The 24,038-nt window shown below is 42.1% G+C and overlaps 1 protein-coding gene across 8 annotated transcripts in view; it reads right to left on the bottom strand.

The window, feature by feature from the left end:
* Positions 1 to 3,136: 3,136 nt before the first annotated feature.
* Positions 3,137 to 24,038, bottom strand: part of erc2 (ELKS/RAB6-interacting/CAST family member 2) — a 42,110-nt gene continuing 21,208 nt past the window's right edge. For 2 of the 8 annotated variants that reach the window (XM_037770073.1, XM_037770090.1), the window contains 17 exons: positions 23,877 to 24,032; positions 22,905 to 23,072; positions 22,228 to 22,395; positions 21,072 to 21,209; positions 19,475 to 19,615; positions 19,119 to 19,259; positions 17,209 to 17,244; positions 13,745 to 13,947; positions 11,342 to 11,464; positions 9,293 to 9,304; positions 8,774 to 8,897; positions 7,691 to 7,851; positions 6,368 to 6,515; positions 5,861 to 5,899; positions 3,730 to 4,401; positions 3,402 to 3,469; positions 3,137 to 3,278 (listed from right to left, as the gene is read on the bottom strand). In XM_037770073.1, coding sequence (XP_037626001.1) covers positions 3,443 to 3,469; positions 3,730 to 4,401; positions 5,861 to 5,899; positions 6,368 to 6,515; positions 7,691 to 7,851; positions 8,774 to 8,897; positions 9,293 to 9,304; positions 11,342 to 11,464; positions 13,745 to 13,947; positions 17,209 to 17,244; positions 19,119 to 19,259; positions 19,475 to 19,615; positions 21,072 to 21,209; positions 22,228 to 22,395; positions 22,905 to 23,072; positions 23,877 to 24,032 — 2,457 coding nt within the window. In that variant the 3' untranslated portion in view covers positions 3,137 to 3,278; positions 3,402 to 3,442. The remainder of the gene's footprint in view (positions 3,279 to 3,401; positions 3,470 to 3,729; positions 4,402 to 5,860; positions 5,900 to 6,367; positions 6,516 to 7,690; positions 7,852 to 8,773; positions 8,898 to 9,292; positions 9,305 to 11,341; positions 11,465 to 13,744; positions 13,948 to 17,208; positions 17,245 to 19,118; positions 19,260 to 19,474; positions 19,616 to 21,071; positions 21,210 to 22,227; positions 22,396 to 22,904; positions 23,073 to 23,876; positions 24,033 to 24,038) is intronic. The other 6 variants (XM_037770105.1, XM_037770082.1, XM_037770113.1 and 3 more) reach the window with 6 other exon arrangements.

The following is a 24,038-nucleotide window of genomic DNA, read 5'->3' as shown; positions in this document are numbered from 1 at the left end:
CACCACAACTAAATGTTTTCACACAGAACAAAGGAATGTAATAATGTTTTCTAGACTTCTAGATAGATTTGGATATACTTCTCTATTTCCCATAAACTGCTCTAAAGCTCTTTTTTTTTTGGGCTGTCCTGTGTTTTCAGACAGGGAATGTTACTTGCTGCTGAGGGGGTTTTCTCATGTACAAATCGGAGGAAAATCGCACCACTCAACGCTCTAAATAAGACATCTCTCTGACCTCCAGCCAGTTAGAAAAATAACCATGAAGAAAAAAAACATATATTATTATCTTGTCAGTTTGAAACGATTTTCTGACCACGTATAGACACACTATAGGTTTCTCTCTATATGTATAATATATGCATATCTATCATATATGTGTACAGTTTTTTACGAGGCACAGGCCACCTTGTTGAGAAGGAGAAAACAAGTCACTATGTTTTGGGGGAGGTCACACAGACTACTGCTGGAAGAGGAGAATTACAAGGAAGAGGGGAGCAGGAGCATACTGTGGGTCAGAGTCTGGGCTGGCAATGGTACAAATAGACCTGCAGGGAAAACACCTATTGAACATCCTCCACTTCATAGTCTATAATGTATTTATAGTAGCAGTATTCATAGAGGGAGATCACCTCTGTGTGGGTCTTGAAGTGTTCGTTGCTCACAAAGCCCCCCAAGGTCAAATCGTATGTACAAAGCAGTCTTTTACAGTTGTTTGTGAAGCCCGTTGTGGGATCGAGTCCCTCTACTGTAAAAGGACTAAAAGATGCTCTTGACCAGGTCTTCTGACACCATTTAGTTTGAGCACCAGCAGAAGCACCATTAGTAAAAATTCCTGCAACACGGAGGAGGTGCATAGGTGCATAGTCTCAGAAACTGAAAATAATCTGATGGATCGTTTCTGACCGCTCTCTTGGCCGCTCTGATTGGATGGTTAATTACACTTTGATTGATTAATTTGAGTTAGAATGGGGAAAATAAAAAAATGCATTCACTCTACATTGACATCTGCATAGATTTTTTTTGACTACTTCTGATTAAAATGAGGTAACATGAAGAGAAACATGGATGGCACCCACAGAACTGGAGGCTAAAAACAAGCCCAAGAACTGGAGGGCCCTGCTCGTGCAGCCGAGGAAACCCCCGATGCTGCGGGCAAGGCTAAAGGCGTACTACCAGTCAGCTCTAAGCTCTCCAACAAGAAATGACAACAAAAAATCACTCAAATCTGGTGTGTGGGACACTACATCACTTTTAGAAGCGCTGAACATGAGCCTCTCTAGAAATGGATGGTGTGTGGGGGCATGTATAAAGGTAAAAAAGAGGTCACTGTGTGCCACAAAGGGTAAAATAGCTCATCGACACGATCAGATGATTAAAAACTACAGAAGAGTCATGAGGGTCATGATAGCCAGGTAGAGGGGTCAGATGTCACCAGGTGGGTCAGCAGGGCAGTGAGGATCTCTAAGAAACCATGACAGAGTCAGGTGGGGGAGCCAACCGGAGCCAGAGGAGTCACTCAGGCAGTTGAAACAGACAGCAAGCATGATCTTGAATCAACCACAGGGAGAAAGACGAGGAACAAATACTGGGCTGGCAGACAGCCATGAGATCTCTGCTGGGAGGATCAAGAGGGCGCCGTTGGCCTGAAGAGGTGCAATGTTCAGCAGGTGACAGACAGGTGAGGTGACCTCTGTGAGAGCTCTGATGCAGGGCTGCCATGTTGATCACATGCCCTGTCCAAAGCAAGAATCTGGCACAGAGCACATCTGTCTCTCCATCGGCATCAACATCTGTCTCTTTTCTTTCCAATTCAGTCCCGTATCTGTGATCCTGTACGGAGGAAGTAGATGACGTCTGCTGTTGTTCACACAAAGAAGAAGATCCAGGTCACCTTGAGCAGTAAATGAAGATGAACATAATGTAAGTTGCCATTTTTTATATATTTTTGCATACATTATTTTTTTGTGTTATTATACATTACGTGTGTTCTACTGTAATATGAAATGTTTGTTTTATAGCCTAAACCAAACCTTAGTTGTCACAGATTATTTACTATTGTTATTAATTCAATAGGATAAGTCATCATTGTTTATGAATGGGATGTTATGTATCCCCTTATATATGTATATATTTTTTTAATCAATTGATAATCTGAATGTAGCCCACTCTCCCTCTTTAGGCTGGAACTTCTCGTTAGTGGAGTGGTATGAAAGGTGTTTAAGATATTTGGATGTTGGATTAATCTACCTATATGGTTGTGATGCATGGTATTTATTATTCTTACTTAATATTTTGATACATACATATGGGTGTTGTCACTGATGCATAGTCACAAATAGCTATTTATATATTTTAGGGCTGTCAATCGATTAAAATATTTAAATGCGATTCATTTTTTATCTGTTCAAATTGCACCTTAAAGAGAGATTTGTCAAGTATTTAATACTCTTATCAACATGGGAGTGGGTAAATATGCTACTTTATACAAATGTATGTATATATTTATTATTGGAAATCAATTAAAAACACAAAACAATGACACATATTGTCCAGAAACCCTCACAGGTACTGCATTTAGCATAAAATATATGCTCAAATCATAACATGGCAAACTCAAGCTCAACAGGCAACAACAGCTGTCAGTGTGTCAGTGTGCTGACTTGACTATGACTTGCCCAAAACTGCATGTGATTATCATAAAGTGGGCATTTCTATAAAGGGAAGACTCGTGGGTACCCATAGAACCCATTTTCATTCACATATCTTGAGGTCAGAGGTCAAGGGACCCCTTTGAAAATGGCCAAGCCAGTTTTTCTTGCCCAAAATTTAGCGTAAGTTTGGAGCGTTATTTAGCCTCCTTCGTGACAAACTCGTATGAAATGACTCTTTAGGTTTTCTAGTTTCATATGATGCCAGTATCTTCACTCTAGCTTTAAAACTGAGCCCGCTACAACCTAAAAATCACAAGTTGCGTTAATGCGTTAAAGAAATTAGTGATGTTAAAACTATTTACTAACACGTTATTATGGCGTTAACTTTGACAGCCCTAGTGCTATAATACATTGTGTGTCCCACTGTAATATTAGATGTTTGAAATTACCTGCTCAGCTGTCAATCTCCCTGCATGACCTGCACACCTGAGTGCCCCCTCCTCTTCCCCGGAAAATAGACAAAGGTCCCATTGCTGAGTGTTGATTGAGTGGAGGTAATGAATGTTTGGTCGGGTAGTGTCTCAACATCGTGGCATGGCTGTGCTCCTCCAGTAGTGACCGAATCATCTAAATGTGAGAGATGACAAAACACAAATATCCAGACGTCAAGCAGCTGTTTTCTCTCGTTATGAAATATAGCAGAGAGGACACTGACAATCATAATGTGGGAAAGTCTTAAACATATCTCACCCCTCAAAACAATATTAGAGCTTTGGTTGTCACAGCAAGGATTACGCCCAAATGCCCTCGTCGTCATCCTAGTTAGTGGCAGTGTTACAGGCCAAGAGCAGCGATATGCATGATGGGAAAGAAAGTAGACAGAAACTGAAGTAACTGCTGATCAAAAGACATCACTGGAGCAGCAGGCAGTGAGATAAAAATAGGCGTTTTAATCATTTAAAAGTAAAAGTAAGCATCAGAGAATTTATTAATGTGCCAAGTAGTTGCAGTACTGCTTTTGGCAACAATTTTCCAGGCCTATACTTTGGTGGGAATTTAAAACAAAATTACATCTAACCTGGTCCGGCGCGGGGCGGTGACCAGCATGCGGGGGTCCTCGGGCCGGCCCTCCGCGATGATGGGGCGATGGGTGACGTGGATGTTGCGCGTGGTGTGGGTGCTGTGGGTGCTGTGGGTGCTGAGGGTGTTGAGGGTGTTGCGGGTGCTGGGGATGTGGATGTTGGGGTCCTTGTTGTTGGGGAGGGCCGTGTGGATGCTGAGGGTGAGGGTGCTGCGGAGGGGGATGTCCGTGCGGGTGCTGCGGAGGATGCTGTGGGTGCTGTTGGTGAGGGTGTTGGGGCTGCGGTGGGCGCGGGTGCTGTTGGTGTTGGGGAGGCGGTTGCGGGTGCTGAGCGTGCTGCTGGGGGTGCTGTGGGTGCTGTGGGTGAGGGTACTGGGGTTGTGCCTGCTGTGGGTGTTGCTGCTGTTGGGGGGCCTGCGGGTGCTGCGGGTGTTGCGGATGCATGGCGTGTGGATATGGAGTCTGCTGGGTGTGGGGAGCGTGGGGAGCATGGGGAGCGTGGGGGGCGTGGGGAGCGTGAGGAGCGTGGGGAGCGTGGGGAGCGTGGGGGTACTGCGGCTGGGGCTGAGGCTGAGCGTGCGGGGGCTGTGTCTGAGGGTGGTGAGGGCCATGTGGATGATATTGCTCGTCTTCGTAGTTGTCGGCTATCAGCTTCATTCTGCTTTGTGTCTGTGGAAAGAGGAAAGTGGTTAGTGTATAATGATCTGCTGTTAAAAAGAACATTATTCCCTCACAATGAACATCAAATGAGTTTATGACTGGACAAAGCACATATTTTCAGTATATGTGGGTTGACATAAAAAACAGGAACACCTTACAATGTAATACAATCCAGTGCAATAACCATGCAACCAACACTGAGACTTATACGTTTCTTTGTTTTCCTCAGACAGCTATTGATTCATCACTGTAGTCACTTTTAAGGTCATTGTGATTTCCTTTAGAAAATACACAATTTAAGGAAAATTTTGGAAATACACTCATTCGCTGTCTTGACGAGTTAAATAATAAGATATATACCACTCTCACATCTGTACACTAAATACAAAGCTACAGTCGGCAGCCGATTAGCTTAGCTTAGCATAATGACTGGAAACAGCCAGCCTGACTCTGTTCAAAGGTAACAAAATCCACTTGCAGCACCTCTGAAGCTCACTGACTAACACGTTATATCGGTACAAAAATGACATTGTAAAGATGACAAGTTGTGGTTTAATGGGAGCTGGAACTTTTTCTGGGTTGGGTGCAGTGACGTCCTGACTCTCCGCTGTTTGCCTGGAGACTCCACTCATTTCAGTCTTTATGCTGAAGCTAAGATAACTGTCTCCCGGCTGTAGCTTCAATCTTCTTATCCAACTCTTGACAACAATGCAAAAAAAGAGTATTTCCCAAAATGTTGAACTGTTCCTTTAAGTGTCTATCAGTCCGTGTTGATGTGGGTCTATGTCTAACCTCTATTTATCTTTATTAATGCACTTTCCTTGCATTGTGTATACATCCTTATGATTTATGAGAATCATTTGTGTAAAAAATATTTCCTTTTATGTTTAAGTGTAAATAAATTACAAAAGCAGCTACACACGTGAGTCATGTTAAGTTGAATGACAATTAGCAGCATCTGTCACGTTTCATAGAATTCTAACAATCATAATTTTTGAAGTAATTTATCAAGGCAACATACTGTAGGTCCCCTTAAGCCGTCTACACATGATCAGCGGTAAAATCGCTCTGTGCCATTGTTTTCCAATGGGAGAGTGGTGCCGCCCGCCACGGAGCCTTGCGCTCAAAGTTCAAATTATTTAAACTTTGACCTCGGTTGCCGCTGACCTTTCAAAGCGCAACCAATGACAACAGCTGCAGCTGTTGTTGCCTAGAAACAGGGAATGGCGCTCTTTTTGGGGAGATATTTTACCGCTGTCTCTGCAAGGCTCTGCGCCCTACCACGCGGTGAGTGAAGAGCACATTTCATGTGAAGGCCGCTTTACAGAGACACAAGGAGGCCATATTGTCGCTGCCTGAATTCCTGGTGTATAACTCATACTGGAGCTATAGACCTGAGACTTTGATTTCGAGTGAGACTCGAGTCAAAGACTTGATTTGGACTTGACCGCTGCGAGACTTTACTTACTTGAGACTTGACTCCTTGAAGACCTGACATGACTTGAGGCTTGAAAGCAAAAACATTTAAGACTCAAGTTTGGACCTGGTAAACACACCTTTGAATATTACATTATCAGGCCTATGCACTGAATGAATTTGACCTCAGCTATGCCAATGAACACAGCTTTGATAGGAGACTATCAGAGCTCAAATGAAATGTCATGTAAATGGCCAGAGAAGAGTGGCAAATGACTTGCAATGTGCAAATGAGAACTTGACTTGGACCTGCTGAGTGGAATGACTTGAGACTTGACTTTCTCATGAAAACAGCTCTGACAGCAAAATGAGAGACATTTGGGGGGAAAAACTGAACTAGCAAAGAGGATCAGTGGCCATGCATGTGCACCACCCCCTGCAGATGAAATGGAAAAAAAATGGCTAGTTGCAGCTACATTTTTCGTTTTGATTAATGTTGCCTTGGCAACCAGCTACAGTGCAGACAGAATTTTCCTTGACATTGTGCTGCGGTACTAACATGTTGTTTGAGCTGGTGCATCAGTTTGTCCCGCTCCCTCTTGAGGGACAGCACCTCCTCCTGGGTCTTCTTTTTGTTGGAGGCAGACAGTTCCAGCAGTGCAATATTAGCATCTTTCTCACTGATGGCTGCCAGCAGAGCTTGTTGCCTGAAGAAGAAAAACAACATGATGGCATCAGTACTTTATTTTCTATACAATAGAAAGAACATTAAAGAAATGGTATATTGGTATAAGACATCCCATTACAATCTTTTAACTAAAAAACTGCAGATCAAACTACAACAATTCAATTTAACTGCCTCCGTGCCAAATGCTGTTTAAGTGCGAGTAAATCTATGGCCGGGATTCAGCTTCAGGAGCCAGATGATGATCAATGAATGACACAAGAAGTTGCAGCCGGCAGCCAGTTAGCTTAGTTTAGCATAGAGACTTGATACAGGGGGAAACAGCTGGCTTGTTTAAACCATATAAAGACTGAAGGTTTTATGGGGGGTTATGTTTATGTGCAACACGATTTCTTGCCTGGCAACCTCACAGTGACAACAACATTCAAGGAAGTTTATGCAAAAAAGCGTATTTCTATTTAGTCAATTTAAAGGTACTAAATCCCTGATTGGGAGCATTTCTATTGTCTTTGCACAGCCTCCAGCATGGCGACACCAGCTCGTAGCTAACGGTGCTAACAGCACTTACAGTGAAAACCAAGGCAATACTGTTGACAGAGCTAACAGTGTTAACCTGAAGGGGAGCCGGAGGGCGGGTGCTACAATTCAGTGATAGCGCCGTCCATCAGCTGTAACCGCCGTATGAGAGCAGTGCAGAGCAGCAGCCGTGAGCTAGCCAGCGGGGCACGCTCACATGCACTAACATACACTAAAAGCATGCGCGGCCAGCCCGGCTATGTCAACAAAGCGAGGAGAAGCTCGTATTACAACACACACAGAGGGAGAGCGACTTCATTCTCTGCTCAGGTAGACATTACTCCTTTATATCTTTACAAAGCAAATAGTTGTTTGCTGCTATATTAATGCTCTGGATATCATATAGAAAACATTTAAGTATTTAACAATATCCTCTGAGAATCGATAAGCCTGTTCAGATACATAATAGACCAACAAGCAAACTATGGGAGTGTAAACACTGATGTGACTTTAAACTTTCACCTCAAATGTATTTAGAAGTTATTTTGGTGAATAGTTTATCGAGAATATCTGTTTCTAGACAAGAAATGAATCCATTGCCTTAGCTAGAAACACACCACGAGAAGAGAAATTATGGGCTGCCTGTGTGAGGCTGACATCAAAAGTCATGATAACACTAACTTCATCTCCAGTATCTCCTCCAGCTGTTTCCTGCGCTCCTGTCTCATGTTGGTGAGGTGGCCGTCCCTCTCCTGCAGCGACTGCTGTGTGGAAGACAGACGCTGCTTTGTGGAATCCAGCTCCTGCCTCGTCCTCTCCAGCGTGTTCATCAGCTCCTCCAACTGCATTATATGGGAACACACATCAAATGTATAAATTAGACACATAGATATAGAAATGTAGGTTTCATTAATAAAGTATTAAACCATATATCACTGGTAATTACACTCAGCAAAACCTAATGCAGTCTAAAGGCCTTTACACATCGGGGGCGTGATGAATAAATGACACAAAAATTAAAAATACTCGCCTGCGAATATTGTATGTCTAGGGCTTTTATTGTGAAAGGTAAGAACGGAAGGAGTGGATCTGTTCAGCGCTGCCTTTGTCAAGTTGAGTCATAAAGTTTGCCCTCCTGGTTCGGACTATGGAGCCTCCGTGTTGTTGTTTCATAAATATAGGTGCAACTTAACTGGTTCCGCACAACGTGATTGGTTGATGCCTTTACTCACGGTGCGAAAGCTCAGAAATCATTCTCATTCCGATTCACCACGTAATACTTGTGTACTGTGTGAAAGTACTCATGACAAAAACAAAAGTTTGAAACAAATGAATCGCACTGGAAAAAGAAAACGTGGCCAGTGTGTAACGGCCTTAACACAGTGTTTTCCCCTAGGGGTACTTTGGAGTACTGCAAGGGGTATGTGAGATTTTATTCATACTATAATAAGTTCAATAAAAATGTAAAAGTAAGTTAGATAAACCACATTTTATATTCAATATTACTATTTTCAATGCAATCATTAACTGCAGTAAACTGTCAACTGACGCAACAAACGCAATCGTCCAAGATTACGTTTGTTCAGTTACGTTTTGCGCTGGTCAGAGGGTACTTAGCTGATAAAATATTTCAAAGGGAGAACATTGTTGAAAAAAGTTTGAGAACCACTGGTCTTACATAACAGTCCTAAAATAAATCCTACATTGATGAAGGTTTTTAATAAACTGGCAACTGGAGTGTATTTCTCAAGAGTAAATCCGCACCTTTACATGGTGGCCGCCGTCCATGGAGCCGTCTTTACGGAGGTCTTGTCCTAAGCCCTTCTTGTCCCCTTGTGGTCCCAGTTTGATATTTGGTCCCTTCTTAGTCAGGTCTTTGCCTCCTTGTCTGTAAAAACATAAAAATGTTAGGGCATTTCCATGCCAATCATTTTTCTGAATTCCATTCTGTAGTTGCTGTACCATTCATCGATTAAGAAATACATTCTTGAGGCAATAGTGTTAGGTAAGAAGTTCGTAGATGTATGAGTAGGGGTACAATATATTCCCATATATCAACACAAAAAACATGAAACACAAACAAAAAGAACAAATACAGCGTAATGGACAATCATGTCAGGTGTGCATGAGATCACCAGGACAGCAACACGACATGAGCATCACAGATGAATTGATAGCTTCATGTTAATATGAAATTGCTGAGATGACTCACAGGTTTAGAGTTAGGATGGATATAGGTAGAGATGGGTGCGCAATGGGTGGGGAGGGGAGGGCATTACTTACCTGGGAGCTAGACTGCAGACGGGGAGAGATAGAGATAGAAGAGAAGGAGATGATGGGAGTGGTGGAGGAGACATTGGAAGCAGCAGACGAGAGCACACAAAGGAAAAAGTAAAAAAAAAAGAGACATTAGAACCAGAACATAAAGAAACAACCACAGAAAAAACCAATAGAGAGGACCCAGAGGAGATCACAGTGTGTTCATTGTCAAACAACATGGGAGATCACAGGGGCGCCTGTGACGGCTGCTGCTCTGCAGCCTGACGCAGCTAATGCAGGATGCTTCTCTGAAAACATCGAACCATGTGCATCTGCTGCCAAGCCTGGGAGTGGCAGACATGCAGTCAGACAGGCACAAGTCAGCAGGGCAAAAGAAGAAAGGGAGGAGGACAGGTCTGAGTGCCGAGCAAAAGGAGGGGAAGCCGACAGTGGTTTGACCGAGAGAAGGAGTGAGCTAGTTATGAATTAGTTATGGATGCAGGGTTGTTCAGACACAAGAGACCCGACTGGACTGACACACTCCAGACCCTACCTACTACAGCACCTCACTCACAGAGCGCGTGTAGACCTGGAGCACAGCAGCTCTATGCATGCAGGCCACTTGGCTGATCATTTCCTGTTTTTAGTATCTGGTAGAGCAAGCTAGGCAGGGCGGGGTGGGGCAGGTTGAGAGGGAGGGAGAGCAGGAAGGTGGGCACCGGGACAGACCACTAGAAGAAAGAGGGGCTGTCACAGGTGATGTTACTGGGAGGATTAGAAGGTGAGAATTACAGAGGGTGACGTATAGGGAGAGATGGGCAGATGGGTGGATGGAATAAGCAGGGGAAGTGTGCTCATGGCAGGAAGAGGCATCAGCTTTAGGGACAAGGACTACCTACATCAGCTGCAACAAACAGCCAACACCACACAAACACAAAAAAAGAAGTGTACAGTATGTGTGTCTGCAAGTGAGTTAATGTGCATTATGTGTTCTAACAAAGGACACAGAGGGACAAAAAGTAGAGTCAAATTAAATGGGTGAAACAAAGCGAGAGCAGTTGGGAAAATCACACCAAGAAAACGGCTTCTAATGCAGTTTATAGTGTAGTATTCACAGTATTAAATATATACTGTATATACAAGTGCACTTTTTGATTAGGGGTGTAATGATATATCAATCTGGATTGATTCATCAATTCAATGATCAACGCTTCAATGACATGCAAAGTGAAAACATCAATATCTATCCTCATCTTTAAGATACGCCTTTATTTTGAAATTGAATAGTTTGCTGAATCCTTGGTGTGATTGGTCTTATTGTGTGACTTTACCATGCATCATTACAGAAACAGACCACAATGGGAAGCCCAGCGTAAAGTAACGTCTACTGTTCAGGGAATCAAAAGGAAAAGAGTAATATTTTGAATCACAGAATAACAGAATATATGAACACCTGGACAAAATATTGCAAAATTATGACTTTAAGTTTTGTACTCGTGAGCTGGTTCAAATCTCAAACTTTAAGGTTTGAACTTCATATTAACTTTCATTATTAAGACATACATTATATGAGCCACCTGCAATTAATCATACTCTACGACTTGGTGTTTTAATTTGTTTGATTTGTAATTTGATTCATCATACAACAAAATCTTTGTTGACTTAATTCCCCAATCTGTCATCAGTGTGGACATAATACTGGCTTTTAATACTGGTCGCAACACGCAGTTAGAAAAAATAAACATGCAGCATAAACTCTCTCAACTCTCTCACACATACTGATCAAAAAACATTCATGGCACATACGCAAAACCACTGAGCAAACACATGCTGAAGAAATAAAAGCAAAGATGAATCCAGGGATCTTTGTATCATGTGTACGGGTCATACCGGTACAGCAACATCACCACGCACTAAAAACCAGAGCCCGTCACTCTGATACAAAGATGTGTGAATCCTTGAGACAGCAGGCAGACCCAGGCACACGGGTTGAAACCAGATGCAGTTGCAGCAGTCGCAGTCTGGAGACTTTAACCACGCAGCCGAGCTGAAGTGCCAGGGCAGAGCACTCACTTTCCCAGGAAATCCCACACCATGCCCCCTATCTGCTGGGGGGCAGCGGACACAGAAGGGAGCGGGTCAGGGGGAGCTCTGCCACCGGGACGAGGGATGGGGCGGGGGGCAGAGGGAGGGGGGCTGGTGTTGGGGGGGGGGGAGGTTGCGTGGGAGATAGAGAAGAAAACAGAATCGGATTTGAGAAAGGAATCGAAAAAAAAGGAGGTTTGAGATCGAAGTTGAAAATGATCAATGGCGGAGGGTGAAGAGAGGGACAGGTGGGCATGAAACGGAAGATAGAAAGGGGAAAGGGACAGAAAAAAAGAGGGTAAAGATGGCAAAAAAAAAGACAAGAACACTCAATTAATCAAACACCACCAACAAATTAGCATGACAGAAACGAAAAATGGCCCCTATCACTAGCTGGGAAGGAACAATAGAACTGGTGGGACTGGGACTGACATCGCTCATGTGTCGTTTTCATGCAGTCCATCAGCCTCATCAGTTTAAATTCGAGTCCAGGTGAATGACGATGGTCTCCTCCATCAGCCGAACCAAAGCCAAAAGCTGCTTCCAGTGCGGAGACTCTGGACCACGTACCGCACTGAGAGTTGAGCCAAGAGCTGATGAGACCACCAGCTTTATTTATGTGGTCCATTAACTGGACTCAGTTTGACCGCTTCCACTAAGGGGGATGACTGAGTGGCACTTTGTGTTCTAATATCACATCTAACATTAGCGTCACAACCTTTACAGAGATTCCTTCTGTGCGTATCTCAACATGCAGCTGCAACTATTGTCCATGGAAAAGGTGGATTCTGAGTGTATTATACAAGACCAGGACTGGATCCAGAGCAAGACACTGTGCTGAGACAAACTCATGACGTCACACTTGTACATAACAACGGGAAGATGACAGTACATGTATACAAAGATACATGGAAGCTCACTCAGAACATGGAGAACATTTAACAGGGCATTTTAAAGATGATAAACAACTTTTTACTATTTTAACTTTTCCAAGAGGAGCATAAACAGCAACATAATGTATTGTTAAGAATAATAACATTAAAAGACACAACACAGCACTAGTGAGAAGTATTTTTATGTAATTTTGGTGAACCAGCCCTTTAAAATCTTCCCATTGTTGACGATATCATGTCTGGATATGTAACAATAGGAAAAAGAGGATATATACAGCAGGCCTATATATACATTTGATTTCTTTTGGTTTGTTTTCGTTGTTTCTTTTCGTCTGAGGGTCTCTCTCCTTGCTGTAGGACTTTCCTCGGCCAAAGAAATTCTAACACTAACACAGCAAGGTAGGGCTGCCCCCTCTTAGTTGATTTAATCGACAGATCAGATCTTGAGTTCCTCCACAAAGAATCACATAAAAGCACCACTTTAAATCTTGTATTTACCAGAGATCATACGTTTCTTGGAAAAGAGTCATTCAGCATGAAAAAAGCATAAAAAACGAACAATTGACTAAAGTAATCTTAGTCGACTAAAACCAAAACTACCGATTAGTCGACTAATTGACTAAAAGGGGGCAGCCCTACCTTGCTGTATCTTGTTTTGTTATACAGTATATTGTATGTTTGTATTCTTGTATCTCTTGGTCCGGAGCTGAGAGCATATTTAATTGCCGACTTCAATCCGGCCCTTTGATCATTTATAAATATGAAAAAAGTATTATCCCTCTGAGACCCGCAGGATCGCCGGAAATGTATTTCACAGTCTGTAGCAGGAAGTGAAGATATTGGTATCATATGAAACTACAAAACGTATCCATGGGTACCAACCATCGGGATGGGGGCTACATAACTAATAACTAAATGACGCTCCAAACTTAGGCAAAAAGGGTTCCCTTGACCTCTGACCTCAAGATATGTGAATGAAAATATGAAATGGAAATGTCCGGCCCTTTGGCACTTCGCTGTTTTTCAAATCTGGCCCTTCTAAAAAATGTATTGAATAGGCCTGGTTTAGGGATATTATGTATACAATAAACAGACTGAGAACAACAGCTCTTATTCCTATCAAGTTTGAATGCACATATTGTAAGTAGCTTTGGACAAAAGGGTCTGCAAAATTGTCATTAAATGTAATTAAATATAACAATGCAACAATTTTGTCGAAATAGCATACAGATGTAAGAGCTCCTTTTGCTAATTGTCTCTGTACAGTGTACATAATATCCACTCTTCACCGGTCCTAACATTGTGTCGTCATATTGTCTGTTGATTCTGTGTGTATAAGAACTGTCTCTCTTGTCTTATATAGATATACTCATTATTTCTATAAATATAACAATAGTAAACACTGTACGACAAAAAGGGAGTAATCACATCAGGGTAAACAGAAGTTTACGATACGAGTTACTTTAACCAACGTATCTAGACAGTCACAGTTAATTACCTTTCCAACTCAGCGATCTTCTTGTCCTTGTCATTCTTTTCGGTCTCCACCTCTCGCAGGATGTCCAGGAGTCTCTCCACCTCCGTCTGAGCCTTGTTGGCTTCGTCCTTGAAGTAGCTCACCTCCTTCTCCAGCAGCTTCACCCGGTCCACGTACTCGGGGTTCCCCCTGGGACCGGACTGCAGCTCCACCTCGTGGGCCTTCTGCATCCGCGTGCCACAGGGAGACACACAAACATGCACACATACACACAACCGAAGGTACACTCAGTTAACATTATAACATCAACACAACCATGCAGTACAGCACAGAACAGAGAGTTTTACTGCCCATGGAAGAGAGATACATACAGTACACTGCAGTCCATCACTGTCTTATATTAACCACTCCCCCTGCTCTCTCTCTCTCTCTCTCTCTCTCTCTCTCTCTCTCTCTCTCTTTCTGAATGAATAAAGCAGACTAAAATGTTGTGGATGAGGGCATCATTACTGGTGCTTGCTCATTAGCTTTAACAGAGCTATTATTTAGCTCCATTTAACAGCCCTCTGAGACTCCCAGTCACTTTGCACACTTGGTGAGTGTGCAGAATACAGGACTGTGTATGTGTGTGTGTTTGTTCAGCCCTTTAACACTCAAAAATAGTAACAAATCAGTGGCAGTGAAATGCTAAATCGTGATCCTGTCTCTTCGGTTATCTGTCACAAACTAATCAGGTATTATTGCAACAGTTTGTAACTCTCCATGAAGTACATTACAGTCTTTACACATCACCCTCGAGACAATATGCAGCCACACAAGTCAACACAGGTCGCAGAGGTGCAAAGAGTTGTACAGAGCCAAGAGAGCATCCACCAAAAACACTGCAGTGACCTCCAACCACGGCTGACACCTCAGCTAACCGCACCACACTGAGACGAAAGAGAAGCGTGGCAACACTGACAGTGACAACATGCAACAAGGTCGACCATGTCATGCAAACCCAACGAAGCTGCACAGTCTTTTGTGATTGTCAGTCAAAAGGATGGAGAAACAGAAGCAACAGGGACCGAGTAGATCTGTCGGCTAACAGGAAGTGTCATATTTTAAGCATGAGGAGCGACGTTTGGGTTTAACTTGTGGGAGATTTTTCTCAATGATTCAAATTGTAAAGTATACATCAAGTTATTTTAGATCCACTAATCAATGTGGAAGTATTTAAAAAATACTTTATGAAAAATAACTGTATTGGACAGAAATCAGGCTCCATTCAGCCTATGGGTATAAGTGTGTGGGCATATAGTGCTGCAGGGATGATGTATTTTTGTAGGCCAACCCGGAAGTTAGCATCGCCCTGGTTCCCTCGACAAAAAGCCAATGGGATTTTTCCATTGGGTTTTGGATTATTGTAGAAAATAAGCTCAGTGGCAATCACAAGTTTATGATACTTACACGTTTTGTTCAGCAACATAATCTCCACAATTAAAGGGACTATTTGTAAGATTCAGAAATGCTGCTTAACAGCGACACCTGTGGCCTTGAAATCAACGAAAGTCAGCGTCGAGCTCGCGCTTGCTCGCTCTACATAGACATGAACGAGCATCGCTCAAAACCGTGAGGCGACAGACGTCAGCTAAAACCACAATATCACTCTATATTTCAGCTGCTTGGCAGTAATGTTAGCTGACCAGACGAAGGTCTCTCCATGAATCAATGCTGATCCTAGTGTTGGCTTTTCCTGCTCAGCGCAGGCTTCAGCAGCGGGGCTCCTCAACGAGTTACATTATCGCCTCCCGACCGCAACCGGCAACCGAAGACACCGGCACCCGGTCGGTAACGAGACGATAACGTAACTCGTTGAGGAGCCCAGTCACTTCACAAGACACGGAAAACCTCTGTTGGTCTGGAGGAGCTGCAGCATTTATTTCTGCACAAACGTCCACTCTACATTCACTAGATATTCTCAGAGCTAAACTAACTCTTCTGCAGTGTGTAGTGAGCGCGCGTTCACGTCTAGAGGTGGAGTGAGACAGCGAGGACGAGTGCGCTGTCTGAGTGAAGGAGAGCAGGCAGCGGAGACGAGGCTCCGGCCACACGCGAGCGCGCATATGCGAGCATGTATAAGCATGTGTTCCGACCCGCTACATTTATACGCTTAAAAAGTTACAAACAGTCCCTTTAAACATCACTTTTGTGATGTTTGAAGCATAAATGCAATCCCCAGAAATAAAAAGCTAACGTTAGGCTTAAAACAAACTACACCACAGTCGCATGAGCGCGAGTATACACAACGAGGCTGTAAAGGCGGATGAGTCGGCGTGGTGATGTTTAGCAGTCTCATTTAGCCACTTGTAACATATTTTATATCATAGAACAAAACGTTAAAATCTCTTCAGCTTGTGTTCACCACAGACCTCATTTTAGGCATCTAACTAAAAACCCATTGACTTCCAGACGAGGGAACCGGAAGTGCTAAAATGCTAACTTGTTCTTTTATGGTAAAGATGAGGTTTTAATGATGCCTTTGAGGGTTGTAGGAACTTATCCTCTGTTTCTGTGATCTCTTGTACTTGCTAATGAAAGTATCAAGGAAAAAAAACTACCTTAGGATAATTCAAGTGTAACCTTGTTTTGCATCTACGACTTTACTGAGCTCCACAAAAATGCATCAGTGATACACATGAGGAAATATCAAATCTCTGTATCAGCTTTCAAAATCGATATCAGTTGATGTATCATCCCTCTAAACTATTTAAAGCTGGACATGGGATCCTAAAATACACAGGAAAAAAAAAAATCTTACTAATCCAAAAAATGTCTCTGTCATTTTCAAACATAATTAAGTAACAAATAGAAAAAGATGGTTCGGTTTCACAGTTCATTCCAGGGTTGCAGGTGTCAAAAGATATGAGGAAACCGAAAGTTAACCCCAGGCCGTGTCCTTTGACTTCCATTACATACGTAATCTGAGTATGAAGAAGAGATTGATGCTTTTTCTCAAGCATGTGATGAAGGTCTACTGTCTGAAAACGTAGCCTTATCTTTAAATTCTTGCATTCGACCTAAGTGTGCAGAGCCTTTCTTTCTCTAATGTGCAAGAATAAGTCAATAAAAAGATTATAAATAGAAAAAAAAAATCACAGATAAACCAACTATAGAGCCACAATAATATAATAAAAAGATATACTGTATAATTCCAACTGACCAAATAAAGTGAACTATTAAATACTGTATATGTAGCACCAGTTTCACCACACGTGTCACAAACACAAACAGTTGCAGAATGAGTACGTTGCACAGGACTCTGAGTGCAGTATAAAGCTCATCAGATCAGTACAGTGCGATGGTCAACATGCATCTGGGTGGCTCGGTGGGTGAAAGCAGAACCTGTGCTGGGGGGGCTGGCATGATAACCATATAGCATGTTTCAAAGAAGTGGTCCTCATGCTTTCAATATGTGCCTCAGAGAGCTCGAGAGAGGGACTTACAGGATTGTTCATGTGACTGAATAGCTGCTCAGCTTGCTACATTGCAAACGGAGGGGTCGAGGAAGGGAGCGGGGGCGGGAGAGTCAGTGTTAGGATTTAGTTTGAGAGCCAGAGGAGACAACAGCAGGATCAGACATGTTACAATACGTGTTTGACAGAGCAGTAACATAGTCTCAGTACAGCACAAGTTGTTACAGGTTAAGGGCGACACATCACGGACAAATGTAGAGGAACAGACACGGGGAGAGTCTGTGGATTATGGAGGAGGAGGAGGTGGGTGGGGGGTATTTAATGGACTGTATGTGTCCTGCAGCGGTCTAACAAAGCAGTGCAGCCCGGTACAGGAGAGAAAGCATGATGGTAGCCATTATCCTAATTAACTGGGTTTTATAAAAGGCAGGTTCACGTTTCTGGTTCAGTCCGGATTACAGTGATATTTAGAGAACAGGAATTATCTTAATGAAGGATTACAGGTTTTCAGTTTTCACCTTGTTATATATATAATTGCAAAAAGTGTGTTCTGTTGAGGAATTACTCATTCAGAGTTATCCTCCATGAAAATAACACACAATGCAAGGCCTTGGAAAGAAAAAACACCAAACTCTTTTAATTCTAAGACTAAAAGTAATAATTCACAATTTGTCAAGTCTTTACCTACATAATAGTCTCCATCCAAATGGTCCCTGGACTCACAGTGAGCTAATTATTTTCTTCACAGTGGATACGCAAGCTTTGTTTTTTTTATCTGCAGTTCAGTACAATTAATGAGGGACATCTCTCAGTGTTCATTCAGGGCTTCAGAGAAAAGCTCTTCACAGTTCAGCCAAAGTTGAAGCGTTTATCATAGAAAATGGGAGTGTTTTGGGGACTAAAAAAGGCAATTTAAACCCTAGACCTCTTCCTTATCTGTAAATATTCTTTTCATAACAACAATAAAAAAAGGTCACTTTTGAAACACATGATAATAATTGGATAATGCTTTCAATCTAGTTTGCTTCTTATCTATTTTATTTGTTTATTCTTTCTTTCTGCAGCCAGTGGGTATATAGTTATAGAGCATAAGAGGTAGGTGGAGACAAGGTTTTTAAATTTTGATATTGTAAAGACCCAAGCCAGAGATTGTGATACTTGTTCTCTGCATTTTTTATTAAATGATTTTAATTATGTCTATGTTCCTTGTATGAGTGCATTCAGTCTTTTTGTGTTATGTTCCTCTACCCTCACCAAACTAAATGAGAAATGAAATTTAAAAAAAATAAAGTTGGTCACAAAAAACAACAACTGTAAATTTGAGACTGAAAGTTCATTCTTGACGTTGGAAACCGTATTTTTTGCAAAACAAACTTACCACAACGGCCATATAGTTTCTACTCAGGAGCTATCGATCATATCACATGATATTGCTCAGCAGGTGGAGTTGCAGTAGTCTTTAAATTGTACTTTAGCTGTCAGTTTCAGATGTAGATCATGGGACGCAATGAAACACTCCAGAACAGCTACGACATGGACATTGTAGTAGGATTTCATTGCCAACAGTTGTACACTTGTATGAACATGTATTTGCTGCGACAGACTTCTGTGGAATCATGTTAGCTTTACTGAACTGTGGAGGATTTTTCTTTTGTGTGCCCTGAATTAAGACTGTGGATTTCCCCCTCTTCAACTGAATGATAGAGCTCTGAGTCCAGTATAACAAAAAGTTAAGTGACAATGAAAATGAAACATACGTGTTTAGTTGTGTAAAAACTAGGGACAGGACTAATAACTGATGTGAAATCTGTGAATTATTTACATCTAAATACAAAATATAGATATATGTTAAAGATTAGTAATTATCTGTTTCATATAATCCAAATCAAATCTACACATTAGCCTGATGAGTGATTGTGCTTTGTGAAACGCGCACGTACCTTCTGCAACTGCGTCTCCAACTTACTACACTCCTCTTTTTTCTGCTCAATAGCGATCTCCAGCGACTTGAGCTTTGAATCCCTCTTGAGGCCAGAGGACGCCAGGGATGAAGCATGTTCCTTTAAATCGATGAGACTGGACTGCAGGTGGACAGATAGCACAGATAGTTAGACCTCCTGTCTAACTAGGCTAAAGTGCCGCAGCTTAGATGTCATATAAAGGCCCGAAAGAAAGAGGTACAATATATGCTGTACAGTACGGCAGACTAGAGAAACATAAAGGCACAGCATGTGTACAATATGCAGCCATGTGTACACACTTCACATTCTCTTTACATCCATGCATACTCACTGACCTCTTTCTCTGTTAACTCTATCTGCAGGCTGTTGACCTTCTCCTTCAGATCCTTGTTCTCCTTCTTATAGGACTCGACTTCTTCCAGACGTTCTCTGTCTTCCCTCTCCCTTTGGTCCTTTAAACGCTCTATAATCCTCTCCTAACACACACACACACACACACACACATACAAAAAATAGTCATAAGAGCTACACTTAAGAATCCCAATTTAGGAGTTTAAAACTTCTTAGCTGAGTGTGAGCAATAAGACACATTTATCAAGCGACTTAAGACTTAAGTGTAAGAGTAGAGCAGCTCTCAAGTGACACCTTTAAGTTGTGAGAAATTTCACACACAAAAAGTTTGCAAGTAGGAGTAAACGTGAAGGATTATTATTTTTATCTTTGACAAAAAACATTAAATTAGTCAAATAAATATTGCCCAAAAAGACCAACCGGAGATGTACTCTCGCCCAACCCTAATCTTTACAAAAACTGACTCTGCCGGACTATTTCTTGGCCGGCAGCGGTAACCTCCTGGTTGCCTGGCTGCTGGTGGTCGCTTCATATTTACCATACAGTTGTATCTCATTTAACTCTCGGCAAGAACGCGGAAAAGTGTATTTCTCAAAATGTCGAACTTTTCCTTTAAAGCTGCAGTCGGTATTTTAAACAAATATGATAAAAAGTTGTATTTATAAAATGGTCACTATATGCTGACAGTAGTGCATGAGACAGATAATCTACGAAAAAATCATGTTCCTCTGCCTCCTCCTGTGCTCATAATGGCATTTTTAAGATTTCAACGTGCCCGAACCCAAACAACCAATCAGAGCGAGCTGTCTCTACAGCAGCTGTCAATAACTGCTCGCTACACTCGTGAACTTCGATCAAACGGTCAAACAAATAGGCAGCGCTGATCAAATATGAATCAATATTCTGTTACTGTAATGCATATTTCTCGCCTCAAAGTTGTCAGAAACATCTTGTAGTGCACTGTTTAGCTGTAAAATGAGAAAGTTTGTGACCAATCAACAATCAAGCCAAAACAAAGCACCACCCACAGGCTGGAGCAAACTCTCTTACTTTCCAGCTTAACAGAACACTAACATATGTTTCTGAAAACATTTGAGGAGAGAAATAGACATTACAGTAACAACATTTTTTATCGGAATTCACAAGCTTTGCTAGCATTGATTGACAGCTGCTGTAGAGACAGCTCGGCTCTGATTGGTTGTTTTCTTTCGGTCTGTGAAATCTTGCAAATACCATTAAAAGCACAGGAGGAGACAGAGGAACATGATTTTTTTCAAAAATGATCTGTCTCGTGCACTAATGTGAGGATATAATGACCGTTTTATAAAAATAACTTTTTATCATATTTGCTCTAAGTTACCGACTTCAGCTTTTAAATCCAACATTTTAAATCGTATTAGTTTGATAGATACAGAATCTGAAAAGAAACCTATTTTGTGTCAGTGGGACAGAAAACCTACTACACTCTCATTAAAATGACCTCCCAAAGAGGAACAAATGATTTAGTCATGCAGCAGCTGCTCACATCCCAACTGTGAACTCTCATTGCATCCATCCAAGTGCTACAGTGCTGTACCATACCTTCTCTGACAGCGCCTCCTCCAGGGTGGCCAGGGCAGTGTCTGTGTTACTGGAGTCGGTCTGCAGAGACTTGACCCTGTCCTTTAGATTCCCCAGCTGCTTGTCTTTGTCCCGCAGCTGCTCCTGAAGGTTCTCAATCTGACACACAGAGAAGAAGGAGGAGGAGGAGGAGGAGGAGGAGGAGGAGGAGGAAAAAAGCAGAAAAGCAGGTGTAAATAGCATGTTCTCAAAACCCGAGACGTATTTAAAGTTGGTGTTATAGCTGGACTCGGAGATTACTAAAGTCTTTGATGATTAATACCCTCTACAGACAACGTCATGTTCGTAGTTTGAAATGTTCCGGGGCTTTACAACGAAGCATTTTATATTTCAAGACATACATCAGAAACTGCCAGACTTTTAAGAAGAAGAGTCTGAGAAGTAGAATAAAGAGAAGAGCGGCATATAAATCAAGCTGCCGTCTGTGAGGAAGACAGAATTAAGACTAAATGTAAAAACACAACTATTTAAAGACAAAATGTGCACTGATCTAATGTACTATATTACATGATTGACACAACAGAGAAACAAAACCAGACCAAATCAGGAGAAAACAAAGATTCACGAGAGATGACGAGAGATAAAAGTGGATGGATGAGGAAGAGGAAGTGTGATAGAACAAGAGAGGAGAGGAAGAAAAAGCAAAGGGAATGGGTGAGCAGGTCAGGGTGAGAGAGGGAGTAACAACTCTGTGAGTATTTATAGCACAAACACACACACACACACACACACACACACTAGAGCCAGTGAGGCAGAAATATCTTCTTGCTTGTCTTTCTATGGACACTTTCCCCCTGAGAGCAACAGAGACTCTCTCACTCGTAATGGAGAGAGTAACCACTCTGCCTTGTTATTTTCACAGAGTGACTGGTTTAGTCCAGGATACAAGAGTCTGATGAAACAACGCTCATTTAAAATTACATGTGAAGTACACCAACATAGCCTACTCACAATAGTCAGATGTAACGGATAGATAGTGTAAGAATAACTCAGAGAGTGGTTAGTAAATAGTTTGGACAATTTTTCCAAGATTTTGGTCAGATCTTAGTCTCACTTTACAACTTTAAAAACACCGATCATCCCTTCAAACATCCTCAATGGCAACTCTGATTCTCACCTTCTTCTGCAGGACATTGATCTTCCTTTCTTTGACCTCCAGCATGTCTTTCATGTCCCTGATTTCTCCGGCGAGAGTGCCCTTCTCCTCCGTCAAGTCCTGCAGCTGCTTGGTTTTCTTGTTCAGGAAGGACTCTTTCTCTTCCAGACGCAGACGTAGAGCATCCACCTGAAGCGCGACACAGCCAAAAACACACACTTACAATAAAAGAATCTTACAGAATGTGGACTGTAAATTAGTTAAAATTAGTTATTAGACACCTAAAACGGTTATGGTTTTGGCTTTTAAGTATTTATCCGTCTTAACTTAATCTCCATGCAGTTGCAAAGGAACAGAGCGAGTATTTATTAGCGTGGAGATGATCTTCAGTTTGTGCATTACAGTAACTGTAATGCTTCCACAGTTACTGATCTATCAGTGCAGCTGTTTGATGTTTATTAGATGTGCTGTGACAGTACACTGCGCATTACCATTTCTTTGGCGGTGCCCTGAGTCACAGCTAGTTTGAAGTCCCAAAGTAAATAAAGAGCTGATATGATTTTAAGCCTCGGGCTCAGGGCAAGCCTATTATCTGCTCAGTTTGGCTCGGAGTATGAAAATGTTCACGAGGCAGTGTATTGTTGGGTTGATTTACTGTATGTGTACAAACAAAAGTTGACGGATTTTTATTCTGTTACCTCTGTTTGCAGGATGGCAGCACGTTGCTCCTTGGCAGTGAGAGACTCTTTGAGCACCTCGATATGCTGTTTGCAGTCTGAGTTCTGGTTGTTGAGGGTCTCTAGTTTCGTCTGCAAAGCCAGCAGCTCCGACTCCTTCTTTGACAACTCCTGCTTCAGCTGGTCAATCTACAGACATGTGAAACAACCAGTTAACATGAGCAACGTAATGTTGTACCATCACAGCATGCGTGTATGTATTTGTGTGTGTGTGTGTGTGTGTGAGAGAGAGAGACAAAGAAGAAGGGAACCTCTTTTTACCAAACAATGAGCTACTCAGCACGGCTTTTGCACTATTTTCATCAATGCGTTCTCTCATTAAAAATGCATTTGGGACTGACTCCCCTGCATTCATCATATATTATACATCATCTCTATTCATGATTGATGAAAAGAGGTCTAAAAATAGAACAACAAAACTGATGCTGGTCTACGCCTGGTCGACTAATGCGAGGAGCGGTATGTAAACACTTGATACGATCACAGATTCCAGGTAGCTCTAACTACTAAAACACAAGTCATCGTGTCGTCATGGAGCGTGGGCTGATAGAAACACTGACTGGTCTGACAACTAAAGCAGACATAATGTAATTCACAATTGTCTGTTGGCAGCAGAATAATAAAGTAACCAGCTTTTATACGTAATTAAGGAAGAAAAGTATTTTATTATGCCACAGCATAATTAGCCGATTTTGCCTTTTTTGGTATTCCTGACACAGCTCCCTCAGAAAAAACAGCAGAGAAGCATCTCTCAGAGAGTTGCCAACAGGACACTTTGCTGATGACACTAAATTCTAAAGCAGACACACATCAGTTTAATTTAGTATTCTCCTCCCTGCACAGCTCTATCTGTACCGCGAACGACTCAATCGTGTTTGTTTTTCATGTTTTCGCAGGATCTGCATTTCATGCACAAAGCAGGACGGTATCTACCTTGGACTTCATAAACTTAGAGTGGTTCTTGTAGACCTCCATCTGTTTGATCTCCTCCTCTCTGTCTTCTGTGTTCAGTAAGCCGTTCGCCTTCAGCATTTGGATCTCATCCTCCAGATCCCGAATGTTGCGCTCCAGAGAGGCAATTTTGGTGTCCTGCAC

Source organism: Sebastes umbrosus, chromosome 1, assembly GCF_015220745.1.
Source record: "Sebastes umbrosus isolate fSebUmb1 chromosome 1, fSebUmb1.pri, whole genome shotgun sequence".
NCBI classification, from domain to species: Eukaryota; Metazoa; Chordata; class Actinopteri; order Perciformes; family Sebastidae; genus Sebastes; species Sebastes umbrosus.
This window is presented reverse-complemented; position numbering and strand designations above follow the sequence as displayed.